Source organism: Asparagus officinalis, chromosome 8 (assembly GCF_001876935.1).
Source record: "Asparagus officinalis chromosome 8, Aspof.V1, whole genome shotgun sequence".
Classification (NCBI taxonomy): Eukaryota; Viridiplantae; Streptophyta; class Magnoliopsida; order Asparagales; family Asparagaceae; genus Asparagus; species Asparagus officinalis.
The window spans coordinates 91,801,965-91,814,136 of NC_033801.1; the positions used below are offsets into that span (position 1 = coordinate 91,801,965).

The window sequence follows — 12,172 nt, forward strand, 5'->3', positions numbered from 1 at the left end:
CTGTTGTTGATACGTCTATTCTTGTTCCTTCCACGTCTCTTTGTCGTCTTTGGGGGAAGAATGCTAACTGTTTCATCCGTTACATCTGGCTTATCACAATTTGGAACAGGAAAGAGAATTGGTTCGTAACTTTTCTTAAAAGCTTCAGTCGTCATGAACCAATCGCAAAACTGGTACACATCTCTCTATGCATAAAGTTGATAGCAGCACACGCATGTTTACATGGTATTCTCAATATATCCCATGCACGACACGTGCATGTTTTGTGATCCAAATCAACTTGTACTGATTTTTGTGATGATACCTCAAAGATTTCAGCTGTAGAATGCGATACTTCAAGAGTGCTTCCCTTGGTGACATTTTCTTGGAGGATTTTTTCCGCTTCTGGACATAGATAGCTATTCCAATTTGTTGCCATCACGCGGCGAGTATTCATTCTTTCCATAATTTGTACACGAATGTGATCCATCATATCACAAATGGGAAGTGTTCTCGCCACACGAATCCAACTGTTGAAAGATTCAGCAACGTTGGAAGTGATATGACCATATCTGTGAATCAAACAATAATTTCAAAAAATGAAAATTACAGCGTATCCGTCACATATAAATATCAAATGTCGCAGGAGAATGCTAACGATCACAGCGCAGGGCTAAGTGTCACAGTTAATGGCGTACTGCCACACGAGACATGTAAAGGTCACAAATGACTTTTAAAAGCTCAAATTCATATAAAAGCATAATGTCACAAGTAAAGGCAATGATATTTGACATACCTTATACCAGGAAATACGGAATTCGCCCAATTACTTGGTCCATAACTTAGAGCTACTTGGTAAGCTCTTTGATCTGTCATCCTAATCTGATGTAAAACAGCTTTAAATTCTCTTTCTGTGTACTTGTATGCAGCAAACTCCAATAATTTTGAAATACGTTGAGCCGCACTTGAGGCAAAACCCATCTCTCTAAGCTTCAATTTATAATTCTCAACAAGATGAAGTACACACCTAGAGTGGTACGCATCTGGAAATATATTTTTCAAAGATTGCTTTATTCCTTTGTCGGCGTCTGACAGAATTACAAGAGGATGGGGTGGATTGTATGGTTCTGTTCGATTGTACAATATATACCGCAATCCTTGAATAAACCAACTCCAATTCGCTTCATTTTCTTGGTCACAAACGGAAAATGCGAGTGGAAATATGCCTTGATTACCATCATAAGCAGTCGCACCTAATAGGATCCCTTTGTAGCGATCCTTCAGAAAAGTCCCATCTAGAAAGAGCAATGGCCTACATCCCTTGAGAAACCCCTGTATGCATGCACCATACGACACAAATAAACGTTTGAATCTCGTGTCTTCTTGTTCAATGGTGAAGACACTTCCTGGGTTTGTTTCCATCACCTTCATTTGGTACCTAAAAATGTTTAAATGTCACATATAAGGTCCAAACGTCACATATAAGGTCCAGATATCACATATAAGGTCTAAACGTCACATATAAGGACTAATTGTCACATATAAGGTCCAAATATCACATATAAGGTCTATATGTCACATATAATGTCCAGATATCACATATTTGGTCTAAATATCACATATAAGGTCTAAATGTCGAATAGTATATTGACATGTCACATTTACAGTTGGTCATATCACCTTCATTTGGTACCTAAAAATGTTGGTTAAATCACAAATAACTTGTTAAATAATGAATATCTAAATATCACATGTAATACTCAAACGTCACAAATAAGGTCCAAATATCACATAGAAGGTCCAAATATCACATATAAGGTCTAAAGGTCACATATAAGATCCATATGCCACAAGGAATGTCCATATGTCACATATAAGGTCTATATGTCACACAGAAGGTCTAAATGTCACGTACAAGGTCCAAATATCACGTTTGTTTCCATCACCTTCATTTGGTACCTAAAAATGTTGGTTAAATCACAAATAACTTGTTAAATAATAAATATCTAAATATCACATGTAATACTCAAACGTCACAATTAAGGTCCAAGTATCACATATAATTTCCAGATATCACATATAAGGTCGAAATATCACATATAAGGTCTAAATGTTATAAGGTCTAAATGTCGAATAGTATATTGACATGTCACATTTACAGTTCCCGTGTTTGTTTCCATCACCTTCATTTGGTACCTAAAAATGTTGGTTAAATCACAAATAACTTGTTAAATAATAAATATCTAAATATCACATGTAATACTCAAACGTCACAATTAAGGTCCAAGTATCACATATAATTTCCAGATATCACATATAAGGTCGAAATATCACATATAAGGTCTAAATGTCACATGTAATGTCTAAATGTCACATCTAAGGTCCAAATATCACCTATAAGGTCTAAATATCACATATAAGGTCCAAATATCACATATAAGATCCAAATGTCACATATAAGGTCTAAATGTCACATAGAATTTTGACATGTCATATTTACAGTTAAGTGTGATATAAATGTCACATATAAGGTCTAAATGTCACATAGAATTTTGACATGTCATATTTACAGTTAAGTGTGATAGATATACGTTCTAAAGGAGATTTACAGTTAAGTGTGATAGATATACGTTCTAAAGGAGACATCAACAATTCGCTTGGACTAACCAGGATAATAAATCATATGAATGCCTTGCACAACCAAATATTTGGTCTTTTGCCGTCTCCTTAGCACGCCAAGCTTTAGAATAATTAACTCTTAATCCATATTGAGAGTGCAATTCCTTTCTAATGTCAGTTGGGGTAATATATGGACGCCTCTTCATAACTGATTGTAGCATACTCGCAATCCACCTTCTTGATGCTCTGAAGTGACCAGCTGTGCTGTTATGTTGTCCGCATGTATGTTGAGGAACAAATTTTTTTATAGCAAAGGTTGACACATTCCTCAATGGTGAAGCGAAAAGCAACCACGGGCATTTTGTTTCTTTTCTGAACATGCAACTAGCACGAATACGTTTTGGCTCATTGTTAACATAATTAAAAGCAAACTTCTTAGCTATAGAGTAGTATATAAGAGCCATTCTAACTTCTTTTGCACTTTCAAATTGCTGCCCTTTTCCAGTAATTGCCTCGTGCCACCATGCTGGGATCCGTGACGAGTCACTTACTACATCGTTCATCATCCACACATGCTCTCCTTGAGGGTTGTCGTTTGGGATCCTCTCTGATTCCTCGATTGTGATCCTCTCATAAGGTTCCTCGATATGCTCTGATGACTGTGTGCTAACATTAGGAACACTGCAGGTTGAAAGATAAGGTCACAAGTAAGTCACGTGTGATACTTACCAGTAAAGTCACATATAAGACCTAAGTATCACAAATAAAGTCCATATGTCACAAATAAAGTCAACTTGTCACGTTGGATGTCTTCAGGTCACATATATAACGTAATATGTCACGTGTATCCAGAACCTGAAAATATATTTTTGAATACTTACCTAAGCTCCGTTTCTGTCCCTATGGCATGAGTGGGTCCTTCATCTCTTTTAGTAACAGTCATGGTTACTGTATTTAACCCCATTGAACGATGATAATCTATCATGTTGAGAATATCTTCATCTTTTGAAAGCTCAAATGAGACATTGGGAAACTTCTCGATAGAGTAACTTATCAACAAACTTTCGTACGATTCTCTAAAATTCTCTGCAACGATCATCTTCAATTCAGCAAATATTGTTGTCGAATTGACTTTAATGAGGGTTGCATTACTGTTAAATGAAATCACACACATTAAGGAATCTTCCATTGTGGTTGTTGAAGAAGTTAAGAGGAAAAAGTTAAGAATATAAATGGTTGTTGAAGGTCTTAGTAGTAGATCTAAAGAGGGAAGAGTATATATTACATTGAAATGAGGCATGAACAATTTTGGAGGGAACTTAGTATCTTTTTCCCTCCATTTTTCCCTTTTCCCTCCATAAAACCTCTCTCTAGCTAGAAACGGAAGTGACTTCAAATCTGACTTCCGATTTGATGGGTTGCTTTACTGGCCAACAAGATAAAAAAACTCACCTGGTATTCCCAAAATCGGAGGAGTACAAAGGGTAAAAAGGGCAATTGGCAAAAATACACTATAAAGTATATATACAATCTTGGGTTTGGGGTGTAAAAGCATTACAACTTGGGTCAAGGTGCCCCCGAGTGGTTGACTTTAGTTGGAGGGTGGGGATGAATGACCCAAATTAAGTTGGTTCCCCCAAGCAATTTTCCCTTAAATAAAATAGCTGAAGGAGGTTATCTGCAGCACCACAAAGTAACAAAAAAAAAGTTATTTCAATATTACTCCTTCAAATATTATAAATTAGCCTTTTCAAGTTATTAAAATTACCATTAGGTCTCCCATCTCTTAAGTTATTTTAAAACTATCCCTCAAATCAACGAAGTTGCTATTACCTCCGCCAATTTTAATAAATTATTTCAAATTTGTTCCTCTAAGTACTAATTCTATTTATAACCCGAAAGAACTAAGTTTAAAATAACTTGAGAATTAAAAGACCCAACAACAATTCTAATAATTTAAGGGATTAATTTCAAAATAACTTGAGAAATAGGGGGACACAATACGAATTTCAATGAATTAGGGAGTGGGTAACAAAATACAAACGATACGAGAGACCAACGCGAAAAACTCTTGACGAACCATTTAAGCCCCGTTTGGTTCCGGTTTTTTGGATGGGTAAAAGGGGGGGAAACTGCAAAAAATGTCAGCTTTTTAGCAGCTTTCCCCAAAATCGTCTCTATTAAATTTTAGTTTTTTGGCAGCTTTCACCCAAAATCGCTTCTATAATAGAAATGATTTTGGAGAAAACTGCTAAAAACTGACATTTTTAACGGCTTTCCCCCATTTTCCCCATCCAAAAAACCAATCAAAACAGCCCCTTGGGGCACAGAAGCAACAACCGTAAGGTTTCCATTTTATTTTTGAACAGAAAGGTAGGGAGGGCGGCAATGAAGAAGCGAAGCTCCTGATAAAGAGGCATGATTCCAGAGCTCAAGTGCCGAGAGGAATCATGTTGCCGCTTAGCATCAAGAAGAGCATCTCCGTCCTCCTTTCCGAAAATACCCATCTAATTCGGTTCTCCTCTGCACCGTCACCAGCCTCTAAAGCCCTGGACCCTTCATCTCCTACGTCCAACCTCATAGCTCAGTGCCTAATAAACTCGTGTGGGTTCTCCTCACAAAAGGCATCCGCTGTCGTCAAACACATCCCCAGGTCAACCCTCGTCGGCAACGCCCGCTCTGTGATGCATTTCTTCAAACACCACGGCGGCCTCACCGAAACCCACATTCGCAAGCTCATCTCCAACTACCCCTCCATCCTAAACGCCGATGTCGACAAAACCCTGAACCCCAATCTCCAAACTCTTCGGGAAATGGGCTTCGGTGAAGACGAGCTCCCGCTGCTCCTAACGTCCAATCCCCCTGTCCTTGTTAACCCTTTGGCAATCCCTCGCCTCGATTTCTGGCAATCCCTTATTGGAACCGTTAGTAGGAAGGAACTCGCATTTATCTTCAGTAGGAACCGGGGTCTCATCTCTCAGGTCATAGATTCATCGATTGCCCCGAAGATTATCCTTTTGAAGAGTCACGGCATTCCCGAGACCGAAATAATCCGAATAATCAAGAGGGGTCAGGGTCTTATCAGTAGGAGCTTGGGATCAATTGAGGCTCTGTTGAGGAGAGTACAGGAACTAGGGTTCGATGTGAAAACTCCGATGTTTGGGCAAGCATTATCCGCCCTCAGTGGCGTTAGAATGGATAATGTTGAAGAGAAGATGGAGTTCTTTAAGGGGTTTGGGTGGTCGGAAGAGGAGTTCCTTTCTGCAGTCACAAAAGCCCCTTACCTTTTGCGTATCGCAAAGGATAATGTAGTGGAGAAGATGGAGTTCTTGGTGAAGGAAGCAGGGTGCGAGCAGTCTTGCATTGCTTCGAACCCCTTGCTCCTAATGTTCAGTTTGGAGAAGAGGTTGAAGCCTCGGAATCTCGTGCTGCAGATCTTGAAGTCAAATGAAATTGTTCAGATACGGACCCTTTCATACATCATGTCCCTCTCAGAGAAAACTTTCTTACAGAATATTGTTCTCCGTCATAAGGAACAAGTGCCAAAGATCCATGAGATTTATCTCGCTGCTTGTGCTGGTAAACTGCCGATCTGAGTGATAACAGCGAAAGAGGCTTCTATTGCTAAGCTTCATTTTATAGTAAGTGACTTGCCGATTCTAATACCCAACTTCGTGTGTTTGCTTCACTAATCAACTCATGTGGTTGTGAGCATCTCAAGACTTAAGATTGGTTGTATCTACTTTCAGTATGCTATTCTTCAATCTGGCAGCTAAACGCCAGTTGCCTAAATTGATTGTTCTTTTGATAATAATATCCATTCAATGTTTTTACAAATTATGAACTTTATCCAATAAGATTCACAACTCCTTTTGGAGGGAAAACAAATCCATAAACTTGCTTGGCATCTAGAAATGTCTGCTCTAAACTTAGCGCACAACATATTATGATGTTCCTAAATTTCCAATTGGTTTTCGGATTTACTCTTCCTAGCGCTGATTCTAGACCATAGCATGCACCAGATTTTTCTGGACATTGCAGTAGAAAAGATGACCGGAGAGTTACGAGTAGCGAGTCATCAGAAAGGCAAGTCCAGTTATAGTCTTATGGATGCTTACATATATGTCGTTATAGTATCAATGTCCTTGTTCCTTAACCCATGTTCTTTGCTTTGGAGGTCATACATTTGTGGTTTATATCTTGGACTTCTCTTTATCTCTTTATGTCGATTTTGATTTTTTTAATGAATCTTCACGACGTGACCCTATGGCTACTCATGGGAGGATTATCTTCGCTCTAAATTTTAGATAATAGCTAAGGCAGTTTTATCTGTTTCTTTGCTCAACCTAAAACAAATGGAAATTACATTCAATTGCGATAAACCCTAGGTAGCCGCAGCCCATAGGAATGATGTGGTTGCCATGTGCGCAGATAATAGTATAGCATGATTGCTCTCATGGAAGCATAAATAGGGTGAACTTCTGTTCAATTTGGTTCTGTCTTTCCCATTTTATGGGAAACTAAAATAATATGAAATTGGACAAATTCAGTCAGTTTTGTTCGGCTTCTCAGTTTATTTTATAAATATTCATATATTTCTACAAGTTATTAATTAAATATTTTATATACTTGTTAAACACAGCCAATAATGTTGATACTAAATATTATACTTATGTGTTAGTTTGTTACCCTTGGAATGCATGATCACTCGAAAGAGAGATGACTTGATGATTATGGATGATCCGGGAGAGGAGGGAGGGAGATTCTTAAGTTATTTTAATTAGTACCTCTAATTAAGAGTATAAATAGCAATTAGAAGGATTGATTTGAAAAACCATATGAGAATTGGGGGACCCAGTAGCAATTTCAATGATTTGAGGGACTAATTCTAAAAGTTAAAAGATTCAAAGGACTAATATCAAAAAATACGCAAAATAAGAACAGTACACTATGCTTGGATTCCCACCGCCCCACCCCAACTCCCCAACCCCCCGCCCCCCCCCCAACCCCCACCCACTCAAAGACAAAAGGAAAAACCAATTAAAATTTCCGGCTTTAGTATTTCATCACAGCAGAGAAAATCTACCCAAAAACACAAAAGATTTGGTTTGCAAACAGGTAACAAAGGACATGAGACTACTGAATTAATTTATTTGAGGCTCTAAAGAACGAAGCGGTTGACAGGATATTATGGAAATATAATTTGTTTGGGCTACAAAGCACATAGTACTCCTGCGATTTGTCACTCGCTAGATGTAGTACTTATTTGTTGTGTTGCTGGCAAAGAAGAAATCACTGCACGTGTCTTCGTGGGCCCAGCTGGTATTTGCAGCTAGGAGGGAGGGAGGGATAATAATGCATAGCATATGGGATCTATTCATTATGATTTATGGGTTTGGAAACTTGGAAGACAAGTTAAATAATATGTAAGAAATATTTTTTTGGAAAGCAGTGGTAGTCATGGATGCCCAAATATTATCATTCCTGCATTCAGTTACAACTGTTTTAGTATAGAGTTATAGGTACTCAAACTTAACTATTTGAAAATTAGCTTCATACTTTAGTTTTTAGATCATATACTAGTCTAAAATGAAACATTGGAAAGTAGTAGTAGTAATGGATAGCATATGGGATCTATGCATTACGTGATTGGAAACTTGGAAGGCAAGTTAAATAATGTATGAGAAATATTTTTGGAAAGTTGTAGTAGTAATGGACTTCCAAATATTGTCATTCCTGCAACTGGTCACATCTGTTTTAATACAGAGTAATAGGTACTCAAAACTTAACTATTTAAAAATTAACTTCATACCTTAGTTTTTAGATCATATACAAATCTAAAATAAAACGTTATTCAGTTCTGGATGAAAATGAATAAAAAGCTGTTTTCATTCTTCAAAAAAGAAAATTTACTGTAATAGATATTGGTTATTTTAGGGGACATTAGTTTGAGATTTGGATCTGGAGTTGTAGCTTTAGTACAATAGAATAAAACATCTCAGCATGTGGAAGTTTTGGACTTGGCTGTTGGGTCAAGAAGAATCGAAGGGAAATTTATGCGGAGAAATATAAAAAAAAAAGATGAGGGAAAAATATTGGTTTTAGTGCAAAGCCTTTAAGCTAGCCAGATGTTTAACTTGCATAGTTTAGTCTTCGAAGGCTTGAATAGATGAAAGGTTGGAGAGTCATTCCAATCGTATAGGATCTTTATATACTTTAAACTTCTACTTTTAGGGAAATAAAATAATTTGATATCTCTAGATAACTTGCTGCCTGACAAGTGACAACTTAGAGAAATCTTTTACTTTAGGAATTTTTACTTGTCTAATTCTTCTGACATTGGTGCTTGACCGTTTTGTAGGTCCGTCACCTTGGGGGGAAAAGAAGAAGAGAGTAAGAAGATGGAAGATTCTTAAGGAGGTCATGCATCTCAGATTTAGTGGATCACTCTACGGAGATGATGATGGCGATGAAGATAAGTTGGATATGCACGATCCCAGGGCAAGCACCGGTAGATATGCCGATTCATAGGGAGGATATTGTAGAGATCAATATTGTTTGAGTTTAATTTTGGATCTATCAGTGATTTATGTGTACTTATTATTCCTTTTTATTTGTATATATGCATCTGATCATGTGTTTTCTTTTGAATTGTTCGTGCTTGGTTGATATTTACTATGATGTAAACTTTAAGAAGAAGGGGAGGAGGATGTTGGATTTTCACATTTCCACTAAAGAAGAGTCATGATATATGCAAAATTTACGGGGTGGTGCAGGATCATTGATCACTTTGAGGTCAAACCTTATTGCTGTCGTTGTTGCTATTTGTTTTCAGGGATGATGCCTAATGGTAATCAGATTATTTCGAAGTCTTTATATAGGTTTTTTCATGGCTTCTCATAATTATTCGTTACTTCTTAAACTATTTCCTTATTTTCTACAGTTGTGGCATTCATTGCGTAAACACGTGTTTTTTATTTCTCACGACGTACCATTTTTGTATATGAATAAGTTTGAACTAGAAAAGAAGTAAAGAGATAGAAATTTAAAGTGAATCTGTACAGCAGTGGTAAACAATGAATCTTGACATGTAGTTCAATATGAATCTTGATATGAAGTTAACAATACGGTGTGCACAGAGACAATATACTAGTTTTCGAGTCCTCGGCATCTTCTAGTTCTTCCAGCAAAAGATCCCTCACTGCTGCTGCTGGAGCTAGAGCTAAATTCCAAGCTAAATTCCCGATCCATGCTCGAAAGAATTTTCATGAGCCATAATTTCATTGTGGATGATAAGTATAGGGGAGTAGGAAGTAGAGATTGACGGGGGCTATTAATAATGTTCGCCATGGTTACTAGAAACTGCAGTTAGGAGTGGTTTTTGATGGAGAGGGAGAAATAGATGGAAAATAAAGGACAAGAAAGTGGAGTTTGCTCCTTTGTTCCGCCCGCTGCGCCTTCTTTGCTGTTGTCTAATGCACAACAATTGTCAATAAAGACACGTTTTGTTGTATTTTGTCAAAAATCGAGAATTATACAATGAACATGGAAAGTGGACAATCACCAGTGGAAAAAAAAACACAAAGCATCCTAGATAGACGGAAAAAAAACACAAAGCATCCTAGATAGACAAACCTCTGACACCCCAACTTTAGTCCCATATCGGGAATTTATAGCGAAATTGTGTGGCTTAAGTACGTAAGCCCAAGACTCATATAAAGCTCGGGCTCACAGGCCCATTGGAGCGTGTGAGCTGTATGACCCACTAAGTGTAACGCGTTGTTTGACTCCAACCGCTGCCAAAATCGATTAGGCGATGCTACACTTGAGCCTTGGGCTTACCTATTCAAGCCACACGATTTCACTATAAATTCCCGATGTGGGACTAAAGTTGGGTCTCACAATCACCCCACCTTACAAAGGCGACGTCCTCATCGCGAACTGACAATTGTGCACGTCCCAGTATCACCAGGCGACGCAGTGTAGCACTTCGACATGACAATTGACACAATCCAGTCTCACCAGGCGACACAGTGTAGCACTTCCCATTGAGTGTAGCATGTTGTTTGCCTCAAAACATTACCAAAATCAACTAGCCAATGTTACACTTGAGCATTGGGCTTACCTATTTAAGACACACAATTTCGCTATGAATTCTCAATGTGGGACTAAAGTTTTGGGGGGGGGGGGGGCCCCACAGGGTTCACACAAGGCTGCAGTCCAAGGTGAAAGCCGGGTTGTCAAACTTGCCATGCACCAACACCGTGCAACAACATGTTGCACCATCACAGTTACTATCTCTCTAGTAGAATCAACAAACAGGTGTAGGTACAAACATGCAAATAATAATGAAGTAGTATATGAACAGAACAATACAGAAGAAGTATGAGAATAAACACCACATGAGCCCAAATGAAATAATATATGAATATCTCTGAACTGTAACAGATGTATCATGTCTCAAAATAAAGAGTCAAAAGAAATCTCTCTAAAGCACTCAAATTCTACAAAATAAAATACAAGTCTAGAGTTTGAAAATAAACAACTAAATGTGGAGCTCTGAAATAACTACAAATATAAATAACTAGATGGAATCTAAGATGCAATCCCATCAACCTGCGACTCTCCATATGATGGACTCGCTGTCTGAAAAAGGGGGAATCAACGGGCGTTAAAGCGCTAGCGAGATCATTTCCACCGCCCCTAGGGGGAAGTGGTAGGAGTATATAAGAAAATATTATCAGTACATATAAGTATAAAAATCATTCATATAACTCTAAATGGAGATTGGTATCTGTAGGCTGTAGGGTCGAAAAAATTAATGTTGGGATGGATTTTCTTGTTTTAAGAAATAGGTTCGATCACTTGGTACGAAACCCTTACAATCACTCACACTCTCTCTCGATTACAGAGGAAGAGAATATTAATTCAGCTTCTCTTTTGTTTAAGGTGGGTTCTAGGTGGCGAAAGGATGCTTCCCCTAATGCTTGAGTCGAGCTTGTCTCCCGTTGACGATCAGACCAAGATCACAAGAGCTTCTGACGTAGGTTAACCGGTTGGAATCGAGGTTCGAACTCCGGATTGACGTGCAGAAACTTTAAGCTCTGATGATTCTCTAAGTCCAAGCTTGAAATTCTCCAATTCAGAATAATCAACCAACCCCTTTCTCTGTAGCCATCGATGGCTATTTATAGGGTTTTAAGCACGTAACCGACGTGCTACAATATTGGGGTCATGGGCGTAACTGATGCGCTGCAATTGTGGAGTCGTGGCGTAACTGACTCCTTGAATTTAGCCCACGTGTCTGACTGGGTCTTTGTGACCGTTACAGCCTGATTTAATGTGGGTGACGAACTTCACTGCATTGGCAAACCTCGTCCTTGATGTCGAGCCTCGCTGCGTGGCGAGCCTCGTCTTTGAAGTCAAGCCTCGCTGCGTGGCGAGCCTCGTCTTTGATGTTGAGCATTGCTGCGTGGCGAGCCTCGTGAGTTGACGAGCTTTAAATCCGAACTTCACTTCCAATGATGAACTCCGCACCTCGTATCCAATAACGAGCTTTGAACCTCGTATCTAA

General features: G+C 38.4%; 2 protein-coding genes across 2 annotated transcripts; one reads left to right on the plus strand and one right to left on the minus strand.

The window, feature by feature from the left end:
* LOC109821520 lies at positions 152-3,787 on the minus strand. Its single transcript, XM_020387704.1, has 4 exons — positions 3,480-3,787; positions 2,647-3,279; positions 776-1,417; positions 152-551 (listed from the first exon to the last, which is right to left on the minus strand). The coding sequence occupies exons 1-4, from the start codon at positions 3,785-3,787 to the stop codon at positions 152-154; spliced, it is 1,983 nt and encodes a 660-aa protein (XP_020243293.1).
* On the plus strand, positions 4,913-9,249 carry LOC109822395. Its single transcript, XM_020388592.1, has 2 exons — positions 4,913-6,239; positions 8,960-9,249. The coding sequence occupies exon 1, from the start codon at positions 5,049-5,051 to the stop codon at positions 6,192-6,194; it is 1,146 nt and encodes a 381-aa protein (XP_020244181.1). The 5' UTR covers positions 4,913-5,048; the 3' UTR covers positions 6,195-6,239; positions 8,960-9,249.

What these genes read in the sequence shown, in the direction of transcription:
- LOC109822395 (XM_020388592.1), top strand. Translation starts at nt 5,049, where the DNA reads ATGTTGCCGCTTAGCATCAAGAAGAGCATCTCCGTCCTCCTTTCCGAA.
- LOC109821520 (XM_020387704.1), bottom strand. Translation starts at nt 3,787, where the DNA reads ATGGAAGATTCCTTAATGTGTGTGATTTCATTTAACAGTAATGCAACC. An exon ending in GGGACAGAAACGGAGCTTAG is followed by an intron (nt 3,280 to 3,479) that starts GTAAGTATTCAA and finishes TTCAACCTGCAG; the next exon opens with TGTTCCTAATGTTAGCACAC. An exon ending in TCATATGATTTATTATCCTG is followed by an intron (nt 1,418 to 2,646) that starts GTTAGTCCAAGC and finishes AAACATTTTTAG; the next exon opens with GTACCAAATGAAGGTGATGG.